We start from the raw sequence: 18,203 nt of genomic DNA on the forward strand, positions 1-18,203 counted from the left end.
CAGAACTCCTTTCTGATTTACGGAGATTTTTGCTCAAATATTAATGGTATGATACCGCCCATTTTTACATTACTTTCATTTTGTCTTTAGGGATTTACTGAGGCAAACTCTTTCTGAAGTTAAAGTCTGAATAAGGACTTTTAGGCTATGTCAGTAATAATATCTAGGTTTGATGTAGTGCTTTTCATTCTATCTCCCAAAGGGAATTTAAGAAGAAGGAATATATTTTTCTCATTTTGTGGAGTAGGGAGGTGAGCTGTGCTGATGTGCTGAGAATCATCCTGCAAACAGATGGATGACTAAAATTGTTTTGGATCGCTGCATCCATCAGTTCACACAGTTCATATGATTATTTGTTTAGATTTAAAATGTCTGGGTGATGTTAGTTCAGTGAATTTGGAGGAGTCTAGTACCACAAAGAATCCTGACTATACAGAAAGAATCCTATCAGAAGGAAATTTTTAAATACTCTTGTTTGTGGATATGTTAGCCTGGCAATGAAATACATGTTTTAATTATTACTTCCCCACATAAGTTAATATATAGATGGTATACTTGTGTAAGCATATCAAAAGTGAAATTCTGCATGTAAACTCTGGAGCACAAACTAGAATTCTGGATTCAAATCACCCTGAATATAGATGTTTTCGAATTCCAGACCATTATCCAGATCGGATTGTTTGCTTCTGTCTGTCTTGGAATGATTGAAATCTTTGTTTCATGCTGCAATTGAAATTTTGGCTTTTTAGAACATTGAACCAAACTTCACAGTGAAGTCAGCACAGCTATTAATTTAAACATTTGAACTCGATCAGATGCAAAATAAAGACAAGGTCACAAGTAGGATCGTCCCAGTCTGACACTTATAATTACAATTTGACAATGTAAACCACACATGAAACATAAGCAAGTATATTATGCTAATTTTGCTCAACAAAATGAACAAGTAAATGAATGTAAAAGTCAGTAAGGCAGGATTATGACAGGAGCACCACATACTGTGTCTGAAAGGAACCTATTTTAGGTTTTCACGTTGAAATCCATACTGTATGGAAGTTTGGATTCATCTTGATTTAGATATGAATTTTGTTTAGTGTGGAATTTTAGCACCTTAATGGCTGTGAAATTCATAATCTGGTTAGATTTTTCAAGAGTCTTTGTGATGTATCTTCTGTTCTTTCCCTGTTCTATTTGATATTTTAAACCATATATTTATTTGTGAATTTGTATCTTAATCTGAAAATTTTATCAGCTGAGTGGCAAAAGCAAGTGTTTTATTCAGAAATATAAGTAAGTAGTTATTTATACTGTTTGCATTTTTTCAATGCAAAATTCTAAACTGAAAAGTAAGATGGTTCTACATTGGCTGCATGTATGCTTTTACAAGTGGCAGTATTTCCCCTTAAAAGAGGATTAACAATTTGCTTAAGTTTTCATAGAGCCACCCACCAAATAGGACAAAATAGCTTAAGCCCAATTGTCAAAAATTGGATGGAAACTCCAGAAATCATCAGTACTCATTCCTCATCATTTCAGACCATTCTAATATGGCATGTTTTTAATGGATTTTTAAAAAGATAACTTGCTTGTACCAATCATGAAAATAATGACACTGTATTAACAATCCTGCAATAACAGTACCAGCTAATTTTAAACTTGGAAAATCATTTTGCATTATTTAAGAAAAGCTTGTACTGTTGAGCTGTTCCTGTGGCTGATAGTGAACAAGATATAAATAACGCCATTTGTATATGCAGTACAATGCAAGAAACATGAACCTTACTGTAAAACTTAACAGTTGTTCCTGTTGATGTGTATAGAAAAGATAGCCTAGGTACCAGATGTTCATTAATTTCCTCAGAGAAACAGTGAACTTTGGAGGGGGGAAGGGGAGGGGACACCTAATAACTTTAATTTACTTAAACTGTCTTTTCCTTTTTGCTCTTTGTACCAAGGTTCAGCCAATAAAATCTATATGAGGATTATTTGTAGGATAAGATTTCAAGCAGCAGTTAAATAAAATGAAATAGTAATGACTACCATAATGTCATTTTAAAGATCTGAGTATCTTTCAAATTTTAAAAAATACTTCAAAAATTAGAAAATATCTATAAGCAGGTTGTGAACTCTTGCACAGATCTCAAAGTAATACAACAAAGGTTATCATGTAAGTCATTTACTGTAAAAGCAAAACACTTCCAATTCTGTTCTGCATACATAGCCAAATCCAAGGGCAACTGAAGCAACTATGAAGATTTCCAGTGTTCAGCCATCTTTGGATCATGCCCACATTATGAATTTCAACCGTTAGGTAGTTTTAACAATGAATCTCCAATGTCAACAGAACTGGCTTAATTTAAATGAGTAAATGTGAAAACCAAATGTGAAAATATGGTAGGAAGAAAGATGATTTGAAAACCTATGTTTGTTTAACACTGACAAGTTAGGGAAATAGGATAGGCTAAATAATTTATGAAATATTAGGTGCAAATCTAGAAAGCTTAAATAAAATATTTTAGTACATAGCTCAATTAGTACTAAATACATGTGCACTGTTTTAGCAGGTGTTACAGAAGAGGAATGCAAGTAGTCTGAGCTCAGAAACTTTGGTTTTAACTAAAGCAAACAAAAATAATTGTTGTTGCTTCATATTTCAAAATTAATAATATCCTTTTACTGTGTAATTTTGAAGCAGATAATGACAGTAATGGAGATACTACGGCACATCTGAAGACTACTTTGAGAGCAACACTAAAATATACTAGGCCCAGTATTAGCGCTAATCCAGAAAAAAGCAACTATAAAACATTACTTGCATGGCAGGTGGGAAAAACACATTCTTGTAGTCTACAGTTTCATGCTTCCAGAATTTTTTTTGGCAGAATATTCTTAGGTAAAATAATGGTGGCTTTGAAATTGCTCCAGAATGTTTCACAACCATCTATAGATTTATCTCTCGAACCCAGTTCTTCATATTTTTTCAAAATAAATTTGTGTATATATGTGTGTATGAGGACTGGAAGCAATGTTAGGCTTTTATTCTGATCAACTTGCTTCTGCCTTCTTTCCTAGGAAGTGTGTAGAGAGCTCTGGTGCCTTAGCAAAAGTAACCGCTGTGTTACCAACAGCATTCCAGCAGCTGAAGGTACTCTTTGCCAAACAGGGAGCATTGAAAAGGGGGTGAGTACAAATTTTATTTATATTTATCTTTAAAGAATCAATTTGTTGTTTAAAGGCTACAGGAAGAAAACTAGAAAATTATAAGTTATAGAACTTATAAGCAACTATAAGACTTCAAAAAAAGAGTTATTATTTCAGAATACATTTGCATCCTAATGGAAGTGTCCTCAAGAATTATTTCACAATTATTTTATATATGTAATTTAATAAAACATTTATCCTCTCTGTAAAATTCTGTAGCCTGGATCAAAAAAACCCCACCCTGTTACATACTCTCGCTATATCGTTTTAGTCCTTTTTAAAAAAAACTCTGTACTTTAATCTTTATTACATTTTTTAACACTCTTCCATAAAGGACTGTTACAACTCTAGGTCTGGCATGGACTTTGAAAATGTACAACATAGATCTAGTACCTGAACATTATTTTGTTAGAAGATAAAAGAATCTTTATTCCTTCAGATATAAGCTGGATCATACAAGCAATTTAGAAAAAATGTTGCCTTAATAAAAGGGTTTTCTAAAAGTCCATATTTCTCAGTGACCTTTCTGTTTTGACTTTGAATTATTCTTTTAGTATTCAGTTATATACTTGCATAACTGTTTAGCTTTAAAGGACTTTGCTGTTCAGTCTGTTAAACTCTTCTGCCTAACAGAAAAGCACAGAAGGCCGTGTTGCAATACGTAAGTATTGCTACTGTGTCTGAACATGTGAATTTTGATTTTAAAAAGATGTCTGTATATCAGTAGTTTCAGACAAAGTTCTGAAACTTAGTTTTAGATTAAGAATAGTAAAAGAGTGCTTCTCAATTACAAGGCAAAATCTATGCAGATCTTAAAGAGGAGAGAAAAATATTTTAATTATTAATTTACAGGACATGTACGGGGAAAAAAAGAGAATTTTTTATGCCTTTTTTCAAGATAATATATTTTGTGCAGGTTTCTACAAAGTGAAGAGAGCTTATTATATTAAACAATTTCAGGTGTCTGCCCAAGAGTTGTTGCATCTGTCCATAAGATTTACAGCTCTAGATTGGATTTTTTCCGAACGACTACAGACATCTATTCTCATTCTGACTTTTGCCATGCTAGCTGAGCTAGTTTCAACAGAGATTACACTGCATTTTGACTTGCAATCTGATGTTTAAACAAAAAGAATGAAAGCCTTTGGGCAGCTGTCACAGTTTATTAATGCTTGTTGACAGCTTCATTCAGGGCCCATGACCTAGCATCATTCTGATGGCTTTTCCATGCTGAGTTTGGAAATATCGGTAAACCATGTTAAATAAATTCATTGAAGTGGTCATTTAAAAAAACAGAGTGCTTAGAGTTAGCCAATGAAAATAGAGAGACCTTCGCATTCTACCAAAAATGTTAACCTTTTATTAGAGTAATAGAAAAATGTTAGGACCCCTATTCTTAAATCAACAGTCTAGCTTTATTTTGGGACCACCACTCCTTGTCAATGACAATGAACAGTTTACCTCAATTTATATGTTTTGAACCATGAGACTAAAAGCAACAAGTTGAGATGCTTTAAGATACTGTTGCTATGTCCACTTGCCAGAGGCTTTAATCAGTTCTTTTCCCAGTCATCAGTATCTTGTTCCATCATCAGGGGGTTGTGATCAGCAGCACAGAGTCTTATTGGAGGCCTGTAACTAGCGGTGTTCCCCAGGGGTCAGTATGGGGTCCAGTCTTGTTCAACATATTCATCAACGACCTGGATGAGGGGACAGAGTGTACCCTCAGCAAATTTGCTGATGACACAAAACTGCGAGGAGTGGCTGACACACCAGATGACTGTGTTGCCATTCAGCGAGACCTGAATAGGCTAGAGAGTTGGGTGGAGAGGAACCTAATGAAGTTCAACAATGGCAAGTGTAGGGTCATGCACCTGGGGAGGAATAACCCCATGCACAGGTACAGGCTAGGGGTTGACCTGCTAGAAAGCAGTTCTGCAGAGAGGGACCTGGGAGACCTGGTGGACAACAGGATGACCATGAGCCAGCAATGTTCCCTTGTAGCCAAGAAGGCCAATGGCATCCTGGGGTGCATCAAGAAGAGCGTGGTCAGCAGCTCGAGGAATGTTATCCTTGCCCTCTACTCCACCCTGGCGAGGCCGCATCTGGAGTACTGTGTCCAGTTCTGCACTACTTGGTTCAAGAAAGACAAGGAACTACTGGAGAGAATCCAGCGGAGGGCTATGTAGATGATCAAGGGACTGGAGCACCTCTCTTACGAGGAAAGGCTGAGAGACCTGGTTCTGTTTAGCCTGGAGAAGACTGAGAGGGGATCTCATCAATGCTTATAAATATCTAAAGAGTGGGTGTCAAGAGGACGGAGCCAGACTCTTTTCAGTGGTGCCTGTTGACAGGAGAAGGGGCAATGGGCACAAGCTGTAACACAGGAAATTCGATCTCAACATGAGGAAAGAGGTTGTGGAGTCTCCTTCTCTGGAGATACTTAAAACCTGCCTGGACACATTCCTGTGCAACCTGCTCTAGGTGAACCTGCTTTGTCAGGGGGGTTGGACTAGATATCTTCAAAAGTCCTTTCCCACCCCTACTATTCTGTGATTCTGTGATTTTAGAGGGAAATGAGAGAACCTGGACTGTTTTACAATGGTGAACTGTTCATGCCTGTTACCAGCAGAGAATTGTAGAATAATAGAATGGTTTAGAGTTGGAAAGGACCTTGAAGATCATCGAGTTCCAGCCCCCCTGCCATAGGCAGGGACACCTCCCACTAGACCAGGTTGCCCAAGGCCACGTCCAGCCTGGCCTTGAACACCTCCAGGGATGGGGCCTCAACAAGCTCTCTGGGCAACCTGTTCCAGTGCCTTACCACCCTCAAAGTGAAAAACTTCTTCCTAATTTTTAATCTGAACCTGCCCTCTTCCAGTTTAAAGCCATTCCCCCTCGTCCTATCACTACATGTCCGAGTAAAAAGTCCTTCCCCAGCTCTCCTGTAGGCCCCATTAGGTACTGGAAGGCCGCAATAAGATCTCCCCGGAGCCTTCTCTTCTCCAGGCTGAACAGCCCCAACTCTCTCAGCCTGTCCTCATAGGAGAGGTACTCCAGCCCTCAGATCATCCTCATGGCTCTGCTCTGGACACGCTCCAGCAGGTCCATGTCCTTCTTATGTTGGGGACTCCAGAGCTGGATGCAGTAGTCCAGGTGGGGTCTCACGAGAGTGGAGTAGAGGGGCAGAATCACCTCCTTTGACCTGCTGGCCACACTTCTTTTGATGCAGCCCAGGATACAGTTGGCCTTCTGGGCTGCGATCACACATTGCTGACTCATGTTGAGCTTCTCGTCAATCAGCAATTGTATCTAAACTACAGCTTCAAAGGTGCCTGTAAATGAATAGTTCCTGATAGCAAAAACCAGGAAACATAAGCTCTTTTCAAATAAGTAGTTCGTTACTACATGCTGAAGAGAAAAAGTTACCATTCTATTATTATTATTATTATTATTATTATTATTATTATTATTATTACTACTACTACTACTACTACTACTACTACTACTACTACTTCTACTACTACTACATTTATATTGCAGTCATGCCTAAAGGCCACAACCAGATTAGGGCCTATTTTGCTGGGCTCTGTCCAAATATATAATAAATGGTGTTCACTGCTGTAAAAAAATTTGATGCAATGTGCATTAATATCTTACTGGCGGAGCTGGGAGGGTTTTCTACAATAAAAATGGCCTAACACTCTATTATAAATCCTTCTTCCAATTGCTTATATAAACCTGCCAAACTCTTTGGGTTGAAATTTTGCACAGTAGACGTCTACCTATGCCTGAAGGTATTTAGAGTTTTTCCACAAGTTACTCACCTGTTTTCTGCATGCAGGGGAAGAGAATAGAGTGGTTTCTTGCTACTGATGGAAATTGTACATCTGTTTTGTTTTGAAGCTTTAATATGTTCATGCTTTGGTGAAGGGTTTTACCTATTGGCTAGGTTCAAAAATGTACACATTTTCCTAATTTGTAATAATAATTTTAAATATACATGAAGTTTCTCTCTGGTATACTCAGACGTGTTTGTGAAGGGGAACTGGTAGATTTTTAAAATACTCTGATGAGGAAATGGTGCATATAAAACAACAAGACCAAATTGATAGGAATGTTTATTTTGTCTTTGAATTTAAAGTAATTTAAAAGTAACCTTCTCTAACATCATTGTTTAGATGCATTCTGGGGGTGTAAATGAGGAGCAAATGTGCAAAAAGTGAAAAAACAGTGTGCTAAAAGAACAGTTTAAATAGATTGTGTGATGATTTAAGTTATTACTGGACATTAAGAGAAGCTAAATTTAAGTTATTATTTGACATGGAGTTTTGTTGCAAAATGATTGTAGAAGCAATGTTTGAAAATACATTGTTAAAACTGAGATGGCAAATTTAAATTGAATTGATCTTTTTTCTGCCTCCTACAAAGATGAAATCATTTTTCCTCAGTATTGGAGTACTTCCTGTGTGTTTTCTAAAAGCATAGTATTGTAAATCTTAGTTCTGTCAAACAGCTAATATTCATACAAAAGTGATCTCAAATGTGCCACAATATCATGTTTTATTTTGTTGTTAATGACGTCTACAAGAAAAATTTCAGACGTCTTACATTATTCACAGTTTTTTGCACATTTTGTACATATTCAAATGCGTCACCACTGTCATTCTAGCTGAACTAATCAAAAGTTATTTATTCAATGTTACAGAAAAATTAACATTTCAGTTCTAAACCTTTCATGAAGGATTGTTCTTTTGAAGTAGCTGTCACCTTGTCTTGTTTCTTCATATACTGGTTACTCAGTAGTCCTTACCTCATTATAGCAGATGAGGTTGCTCAGTTTGCGGAGGAAGCATATTTCTGTAGTTCCATTAGAAATAATGAAGATTTTGTTCATTTTGAAGTACTCTGACAGACATTCTATGTATCACTGCCTCCTGGTGAAAGATAAATTTTCACTAGAAAATTAAGAGGAGACACTGTAGTGAACATTATATCCTCAGATTTAACTTCGGTAGAGGAGAAAAACTAGCATTTAAGGAGTTTTAACAGGGGAATATGGGAATGTGGAAAATGATGTTTGCATGGCAGAGGAAATGAGAGATTACAGGGATTTTGCACAGCTTTGGAAAAATAAAACAGGTAAAATGCGCCTGCTTCTTGTATACAAGGATATTAGTGTAGAGTTAGGATGGTTTTCATGTTCTGTTTTACATATGTGACATTCATGTGGGTTTAACTTTAACTCTGAGTGTCTTTCATTTCTTAACTTTGATCTTGACATCTTTGTAATATATAAAATGTATTTTTAATTAAATTATTAACATGCATTTTTACTCTTAGAAGCATTTTAATTTTTAGCTTTTGAATTTAGTGTTAGATGACTGTTCATGTACTTGTCTGGCATCTTTAATAGAATGCTGCAATGAGATTATTGTCTTCGGTTAATAAAATCATTATGACTTAATTTATCACTGCAATGAAAAGAAAACCAGAAGATTTTAATCCCTCATGTGTAATTCACATAAATACTTCATTATCCATCATAATTGTACGATTAGAGGCATTGCAAAATCCTGTGCCATCTATACTAGCTAAAAATGTGAGTTCACTATACGGACTGCATTATGTGTTATGCAGACATTCAGTGAAAGTCTGGATTTAAGAGAAGCTCCATATGAAGGGTACCTTCCTCTGATGGATGTCTGCTTAATGGGATAAACCTCCAGTTTGTAAATTTAGAACTCCAAGAAGGATAAACCCTCCTTTCCTCAGTATAACTCCCCCTCCCTGTTGATCACTCACTACCCCCAGGGATGAGGGAGAGAATCAGAAGGGCAAAAGTGAGAAAAACTCATGGGCTGAGATAGACAGTTTAGTAAGTGAAAGGAAAAGAAAGAAAAAGAGAACAGAAGATCACTACCTCCCATCAGCAGACTGTTCCCCAGCCAGCCTCTGAGCAGTGGCTACTTTGGAAACACCCCAGTTTCACTGCTGAATATGATGTTACAGGGTATGGGGTCATACCCTCTAACCCTGTACCCGCTGGTCAGTTTGGGTCAGCTGTCCCAGCTGTGTTTCCTCCCAACCTTTTGCCCAGGCCTACTCACTTGGGTGGCAGGTTGAGAAACTAAGAAAGCCTCGATGGTGTGCAAGCACTGTTCAGCAACAGCTGAACATCAGTGCGTTGCCCACACGGGTCACAAATCTAAAACGCAGCACCATATGGGCTTCTATGAGGAGAACTCTGTCCTGGCCAGACCTGATAGAAAAGGCAATGCATTTTGAACTGACATTTAAGGTAGTCTGCTTTATCTTTTCTGTAGACACAGTAATGCTTGGGGTTTGTTTCTTTAACTGATAGAGGATGGGGCTTGTAAACAGAGATGTGCTGGATTATAGCAGCTGTGTTTTGAAACAGGTACGGCACATATAGAGAAAAAAGAGGTCATGGAGGATAAAAATGTTTTGAGAGAAGAAACAAGAATGAATGTCGCTAGAAAATAATGCTACGGGTTTCACGTTAATGTGGAAATAGCAAGGAAATAATATAATAAGGAAATATTATATTAAATGGTAGCATGTGTTCATATGCAAAACTATTGCGTCTAGGTGCATGTGCTGATAAGCTACATATTTTAATATTAATATATCATTTTAATGTACATTCTACAGAGCTACACACTTAGACTCTGACAGGTTTGACAGTCTAGAAGTATCTTTTATTCCAAATGAAATTTCTAATGAAAAAATGAGGATTTTTATTCATTTTCTGTAACACCATGTACAATCCTTATTCATATAAAACTCTTATTAATTCTTTTTTTTTCCCAAGTAATAACTAAAGGTTAAATTCTCTTTTCAGTTGTTTTCAGAAATATATAGAGTAATTCAGGCCATTGTGAATGGCTGTATTCACTTGTTTACGTGTGTCCCACATTGCAGGGACTGAGGCTTTAGGTAAGCCTTAGGACTCAGGAGAAGAAAGAGCTTGGCTTTGCTGTACCTATTAGTATAAAGTCAACGCTAAGTCTTCCAGTAGTGCTTATGAGGGGACAGGGATATGTCTATCTGTCCATGTCTTCTGTGCATGTCTTGGTGCTTTTTGTCAAATTTATATGGCTAATTTTGGACACAGAAGTTGTCTGGGTTTCTTTTTGGAAAGGGTCAATACTTTGTCTGTTATGGGAATTCAAGGGAGTTAAACAGCAGATGCCCACCTTTTGGAAGTGAAATCTGCCGGTTCAGGTCACAGGAGACCTGAGGCCGTGCTCTACTCTGTCATCTAAGCCTATAATGGTGGCAAAGGGTTATCTAACCAAGCTACTCCAGATTCTCTGTGATCCGGTAGACACCAGATTGTGCATCGAACTATGGGCTCCAAGATTACTTCTGAATGGTTTAAAAAAGGTTTCTGGCCAAGGAAATGATAAACTTATTTTAACAATTGTCCATTTGTGTTAATTGTCATTTTGTATTGTTAGTAACAATAGTCATTTTGTATTGTTAGTAACAATATTGCAAAGTTTAAGTGTTTGCCAGAGTGAAGTATGCATGTTCATTCTGTCCCTGAACAAGTGGCCAGTGACTATTATATAATGATTTTCTGTACCATGTTTAATGCCTTGGCACTACTTTTATTATGTCTGTAGGGTTAGTATAAATGAAGTACTGCAACAAATTCTTCTTCCATCATAACTTCATCCAGATTTTGTTTTTATAAAATGTAAGGGAATACTTTTAAAAAATCCTATTGGGGGGAGTTTTTCATTTTGTGTAATGAAGCCCCTACATGAATCCTAAGTGGAGGGTGTTTCACTAAACTAATCTTAGAAATGAATCTTAGTGTTTAAAAGAACGTAAGCAACTTGCAGTTCCTTTAATGTGAAACATTAAGGAGGATGTATGAAGAAAAAAGAAAATCTTTTATTGTATGCTGGCTTTAACTTCTGGTGTGTGTTAGGTTCCTATAATTCAGGACTTAGTGAAGACAATTAACAAATCACACATGCCCTCACCAATGTCTAAACATGGCTAGAAAAAGTAAAATATTAGTCTTGTTATCTATACAGAGAATGCTAATGCCTATAATTGGTCATTGCCTGACCCTTATATTTTTCTGTCCTGATAACTCTGTCAGCCTGGAAGCTAATTCTGTGCTTTTTGTGAAATCTTTCAGTGGTGTTATCAGGGAGAGTGCGTACCTTTTGGCACTTGGCCGCAGAGCATAGATGGAGGCTGGGGACCATGGTCAATATGGGGAGAGTGCAGCAGGACCTGTGGGGGAGGAGTCTCCTCATCTATAAGACACTGTGACAGTCCAGCGTAAGTAGCTAAAGTAAGCCGGAGCCAACAAAAAGACACATTTGGAAATTATTCAGAACTGTGGTTTCATATGTTATCTGTAAAAATGTATTGCTAGTTTGCCAACATTTGTCTTCAAAATAGCAGACAGAAACACTTAAACAGGAGAAGTTCACTAGACGTACTTTTAACATTTTTAACATGTCTTATGTACTGTAAAGATAGCTGGATTTATATTTAGCAGTCACCAGAATGATTTTCTTTCTGCAATTTGCTGTTCATGCAAAATATACTTAAATTATGCCTTAGATTTCTTAAGACATATTACCTCTAATGCATGCCTAGGATATAAAATAACTATGCCAGATACTTATTAAAAAACAACACAGCATTTCCAAGCTTTTGCATACATATAAACCATAGTTAGTAATATTAAGATACATACAGTACATTTATATGCCGTCATGTCCAGCATTTAGTTGTGAGTTCCCACTGACTCTTAAAACAATTAAGCAACTTCTGTCCTTGCCACTACTCTCTATTGGTCCATCTACTCCCTCTCAAGAGGGGTCAGCTTCTCCACTACAGCTTGATCTGTTGTGTGTGTCTGTACTGGTCCTGTCATCTGTCCACTTTCCAATGTTTGAGCACTTTTCCAGAGAAGGTCTGTCAGGTAAGTGCTCCTGTCAGTCAGTAGCTCTTCTCAGGTGAAGAATGCTTGTTTATTTCCATTGCTGTTCTTTGCTGAATTACTGACTGCTTTTTTTTTCTGTTGCTGCTTGCCTTGTTCTGGTTATCTCATCACAGCTACAGCTCTTTGGAGATGGATAGTTTCATTACTCTGTATTTTGTTCTTGTTGTGTCCTGTAATCACTGTTTCCATCACCATTATTAGTTTTTAAGACCCCTTTTTCTTGAAAACATTAAGCTTTTGTGCTTCTTGCACAAAAAAACATTCTGTGGCTTTTGTCACTCCTTTTGTATCTTCTCCTCTCTGTACACTTAGTTTCTTTGTTTCTTGTACCCGTGTTTTGCAAGCCAGGCTGTACATCAGCTTTACACTGCCTGCTGCAAGACAGACATCATAATGTGACATTGCTGCTGCTTAAGGTGGTCTGTTCACCTCCTATCATTACCAGTAACTATCAAATCTGACAAATAGCGCTACTTACTGAATGGATTCAAAAGTGAAAATTATCTATGTTCATCAATAACATGTCAGACTATGTTACTGAGAGAATAATGTATTGAATTACTATTTTTTTCAGAGCAGTGTGTAAAAATGCTAATGAAATGTTTGTCTGGAGCATGAATTATTTCCCAAGATTTTTTAACTACTCCTGTCACCATGTGTATGGGTTGCTATGTTAAAAGGTGAACAAACATTAAATGTTTAACAGTATAGCAAGCAAATGCATTTGTGGGGGATATGTCTGCATTAGGAAAAAACATTCCTTTTTGTTCAAGGATAGGGTTGCCTGGTTAAATATTTGTAATGTGAAAAATACCATTGATTTGGTTTTTAGTTAATTGTAAATTCTTTTATTTCTTTATTATAAAAAAACCCATCAAGTATTTTTCCTTTCTGCTTTCAAGTTATGAGCCAAAGAGCTGATGTCTGATTAACATTTAAGCCAATGTTAATTCATTATTTGACCTCCGTGGAAGGTAGATAGTCTTGAACAGTTTGGGAATTTAAGAGCCAATGTCTTATTCACACTAATAGAAACCTGCTTCCTCTGGAGTTCCTCAGATTTAATACTGCTTAATTCAAATCAGAATCAGTTTCTTGAACTAGACAATGCAGTCTTTGCTTGCTCTGATGTTTAACAGGCAGTGTTTCTTCATTTTGTTGTATTTTCAAGAGTAATATGATAAGATTAAAAAAAAAAGTATCACATAGGTTGTTTACACATTTCTCATTCTAGTTTTACCAAGCAATCAAGTAATTAAAACCAATGCCTTTTTAGTATGTTCAAAATACAATGAAACTGTATTGCTTGGGATCTATGCAAACTAGATGAATACCATGTGAGTGACAATTTTCAAGTACCCAGTGTTGTTTTGTATCTGCTCCAGTTCAAGTAAATGTTACAATTCTTATTAAATAAAATACTTTAAAATCTCACCTTAAAAATTCCATGTACTTCTATTTTTATTTATATAATATATATCTCTTGGATTTTTATTTACACCAATGCTTTAGTATATCTCATGAACTTGCATTTGTATTCATGCATATACTGACACATAAAACATGTTTTTCCAGGCCTTCAGGTGGAGGCAAATATTGTCTTGGAGAAAGGAAGCGATATCGCTCCTGTAATACTGATGTAAGTAAATTTTGTTCCATTGTAAATGTATGATGAACTTGTCTGTTTTACATTTTAGCAGAAATGTGTGCATTTTTTCCCACTTCAGAAAAGCTGTGAATTCTGCATTTTATTGGCAAAGTCCTATAGGGCAGTTTTATTTTGCAGGCATCCTATGTGTTTTGCTAAATGTTAGGATCCCTGTCTCAATGTGATGCTTAGCTGGAATAAGTTCAACTTGAGCGTCCGTGTTAAAGGTGAACAAGGAGCATTCCACATCAGAGCAAAGGTCTGTCTAGCCCAGTGTCTTGTCTCCCAGCAGTGGCAAATAATAGGTGTTTAGAGAAAAATTAAAAACTTTTAGCAGCCAAGGCATGACTTTCCTATAGATATACCATATGCATTTCCAGAAGCTGGGTGTCTAAAGATTTCTTGAGCTCCATGTCATATCTATACCACTTGAAGTGCCACAAATGGAAGTATCCTCCGTGAATCCACTTTTAAACCTTCTTACCTTTTTTATACCTTTATAACTTCCAGTGCTAATGTGTTACACAATCCTCTTAAACATTCTGTGGAAAAGAAAATTTTCTTCTGGTGTGTTTTAAACCTGCTGTTTTGCTATCAGGTATCCACTGGTTCTTGTATTACCAGAATCATCATGCAGTTTTATTTTAGAGCTAAGCCCACCAAATAATGAACTACCACTGAGGGGATGGGGAAGAGTATAAATGTATAAAATCAAATTATGAACCTAAATTATAAATTCAAGTAAGTTAAAAATTGAACCAGAAAAAAGTACCCACCAATAAAGAATTTCACTAGTAAGTTTCTAAGTCAGTAGCACTATGAACCTAAACAGGTTATTTTAGCTTCAATTTTTTTAGCTTAATTTTTTTCTCAAATCAAGAAAGTTGCTAACAGAGAGTCTGCACCTAAAGGTGTTGTTTCACCTGTTTATTTTTGGATATACTTCAGGAAAAAAATACAATAGTTAATGTGCTGGTTCCTTGAAAAAACTTATTTTTGTAATCATTACTAATTATTGTAAGTATTAGTTCTGCAAACTTCTCTGTGGAGGTTATTCTCATTATTACAAATTTCCAAATTAAAAATTACCCTCCTACTGCTAGTCACAGCTGCTCTGTTCACACAGGCAAGATATCAGGGTAACTGTAACCTAGAGTATTCTATTTGTCCTTTTCAAATAATGACCTTTTTTACATTAGCACTATCTCAGTTTGTACACACAGTCTAAGATTTGTTAAAAAATGGAGACTGGCACACTGGAGCCCTCCTCACTTAATTCTTTGAGGACTCTTGTGAGGTAATATCCAGGTGTTCTTATTTAAAATGTTTATCTCCATATTATTTAGCGTCTGCCACAGTAACTAGTATACAAGAAAGTTTACTTAATGCGTAATCCTGCTCCCTCCAAAATATACAACAATTTTTTATTGCTTTTTTATTATTAACAATCGTACCATAGCTACCTAATGATACCATTGAAACGTTGCGAGGATTTGTTTTATTCTTATCATATTTTATTTCTTATTGTCAGGCACTTTTCAGACAGTTTTATTCTTAGTTGGTTTTGCTTCCCTTATTCTCTATTTGTTTATTACTGAGAGGAGGCTTATAGGGTCACAGAAGGAACATCTAGAAGGTATCTGAGGAGGCCATTCAGGCTATTCCCTGGCTCCAAGGCAAAATCAACTGTCATTAAACCATTCTTAACTGATGGTTAGGCAGCTGATCTGTTTTGAGATCGCTCTAGTCTGGGTGCTATCATTAGGTCTCTTCAGTATCCTTGCAGTCAGGACAATTTTCATAAAATACAGTGTATGTTTCCCCATCCTTTAAGACCTTTACTTTCTTTCCCCTGAAGAAGACAGCTGATAATATTACCTTTATGGGAGCCTTTCCTGTGTTTGCAGACTACCATCATGGCTCTTCTTGGTCTCCTGTGCACTAGGCAGTCTCTGTCTTAATAGCCTTTGGGATCCGAGTAGCACGCATCTTCTTGAAGCATGGTGCCCAATCCTCTGCACAGGATTCTAGCTGAGGCCTGTCAGAGATAAGTACAACTTTTAATTTAGTCTGTCATCTTAGTGATGGGATTCCACTTACTCATTTCAGTATTATGTTCATTTTTCTTACAGGAGTGACAATATTTATTTAGCCTGTGCTGATTCTGTAATGCCCAATCTTTTTCTTAGGAGCTGCTGTTTACAAAGTCATCCCTCAGCTTGTGCTTGCACAGTTGATTGTTCCTGTTCAACTGTAGTAATTTGCATCCATTGCTTTATTTCAAACCACCGCTCCAATTTGTCAAAATATTTTAAAGATTATAGTCCTCTATTCCAAAATATTCATTCCCTACCTGTACTCAGATTTCAATCAATAGTTTAAACAAGCTATTGGAAAGGAGACTTTACATTTCATTGTCTAGGTCTTAAAAACAAATCTTGAACAATTGCAAACTCAGGCCACGCAATTTGGAAATGCCGTTCTTACAGTTTGACTGTGAATCCTTTTTTTAGCATATTTTTGGGGAATGGTCTTCCAGTGCATAAACATATTGGTTCTTACAGAAGTTTAAACTTACTGCCTTAATGGTTTTGATGGTTGTAGTCTACTTCTTTTATAGTAATATTTAGGGTTCTACATAACTAAGAATTGCTGAGACTAGTAGATTTTGTTTCAAGATTTATGATAGTACTTAGCCCTTGACATTTTTAATGGAATGGTATGTTTGATTAATGTAAGTGTTAACAGCATGCAAATCTGTCATTGTTTTTATGAAAAATATTTCTTTTTTTTACATCTTTTCTGTTGGAAGTTTATTTGGCAGTGTCAACATTCGTTGCCCATTTGTAATTGTAAACATAACACTCCCTAAAGCTTCAACTATTCATAAATCAAAAAAACCCACATTTTGACTTAATTTTTCTTTCAGAGATGAGTTAGTTCTGTTGCCCTTTCTTTTGACCATTTTAATTCTTTGGAAACAGTGCACACACTCCTACTAGGCTTATTTCTCATCAAACACTTCGAAAGCCATATATGACTTCTTAATTCAAAAGGCATCTGCTAATGGAAACATTGAGATCAGCAGAAAAGAACATTAGCTAATGAATTCTGGAGTCAAAAGGGTGGTAGAAAGAACAGACTCATCAGAAACTTATTTTCTGTCACCAACCACACTGTCTGTAACAAAAACATACACATTTTTCCAACCAAACTATTTTTAATAAAAAAAAAAAAGCAAAATCTAATAGAATTGCAAGGCACATAATTACTCAGAGTAACTCATTGTCTGATTTAAAATCTGTATCGGATGTGAAACTTAATTTGGTATACATCTAAAATTGTAAGGGCCTCTTAATTTTTTATATATGTTAAGAAACATGTTTCACTTATAAGTTTTGTGAATGGTTTATCTGTATGAAAGTATGTGTTTATATATACACCTTTAAAAGATTCTTGTTCTTCAGTCTTTTCTCTTAACAGAATGTATGCAAATGGTTTTTGTTGGTTCCTTGCATCATGCATACATTCACAAATACTGTTCGTTGCTTTCATAATTTTAATATCTACAAGCCTATTTTTTCTAAAATGCATTCATGTGCAGAGCTTTGTCTTGGAACAGTACCTGAGTTTCAACTGTCACCCTTCTGGCTGTGTTTCTCGTCTTCTGTGAGGTGTCGTATAGCCCTTTGTTAACAGGAAACACAGTTCTATTTCAGTTCAATTACTGAAATCTGTCTGAATTTAACCTCCAAGATAGACAGATTTCTTTGAGATAAGATGTTTGGTGTCATGTCAGTGTTTGTTCAATGATTTGCTAACACTCTAGATGTTTGGGGTTTTTTTTGCTTCAATCTTAAAATTTCTTATGTTCTTATTAAATTCAATGTTTTTTTTTTTTTAACTCAAAATTTTAATTATTTCCTCATCTTCTCAGGACCTTCTTCTGACCTGATTTTAAGTTCTTACGCATTTGTTAGATTCCTACCTTATGACTTGCAGTCCCCTAAAAGTGAAACATGTTTGAAAACACAAGCAGCATGTTGCTTGAAAACAGTTATCCATGTACTGTAACTGCATGAAAAAAGTGAAATATCTTACCCAATAAAGAGAAGCAGTTACTGCACAGTCACGTTGGGAAAAGAGTACGTGCACAAGGAGACAGTGCCCAAGAGCTGACATTTTGTAAATGCATATCGTAGCTTACCTTGCAGTAACATTTTTACATTTCTATGCCTGTGATTTTCATAGAAGAATACCAGGTTGGAAGGGACCTCAAGGATCATCTGGTCCAACCTTTCTTGGCAAAAGCACGGTCTAGGCAAGATGGCCAAGCACCCTGTCCAGCTGAATCTT

At 36.2% G+C, this 18,203-nt stretch overlaps 1 protein-coding gene across 1 annotated transcript in view; it reads left to right on the top strand.

Annotated features, from left to right (window-relative positions):
• ADAMTS6 (ADAM metallopeptidase with thrombospondin type 1 motif 6) overlaps positions 1-18,203 on the top strand; it is a gene marked incomplete at both ends in the record, with an annotated part of 155,581 nt that overhangs the window by 89,083 nt on the left and 48,295 nt on the right. The window contains 3 exons of the mRNA XM_082497197.1: positions 3,073-3,180; positions 11,381-11,526; positions 13,775-13,838. Of these exons, the coding sequence (XP_082353323.1) occupies positions 3,073-3,180; positions 11,381-11,526; positions 13,775-13,838 (318 nt within the window). The remainder of the gene's footprint in view (positions 1-3,072; positions 3,181-11,380; positions 11,527-13,774; positions 13,839-18,203) is intronic.

This window comes from Vanellus vanellus (genome assembly GCF_965231255.1).
Source record: "Vanellus vanellus genome assembly, chromosome: Z".
NCBI lineage: Eukaryota > Metazoa > Chordata > Aves > Charadriiformes > Charadriidae > Vanellus > Vanellus vanellus.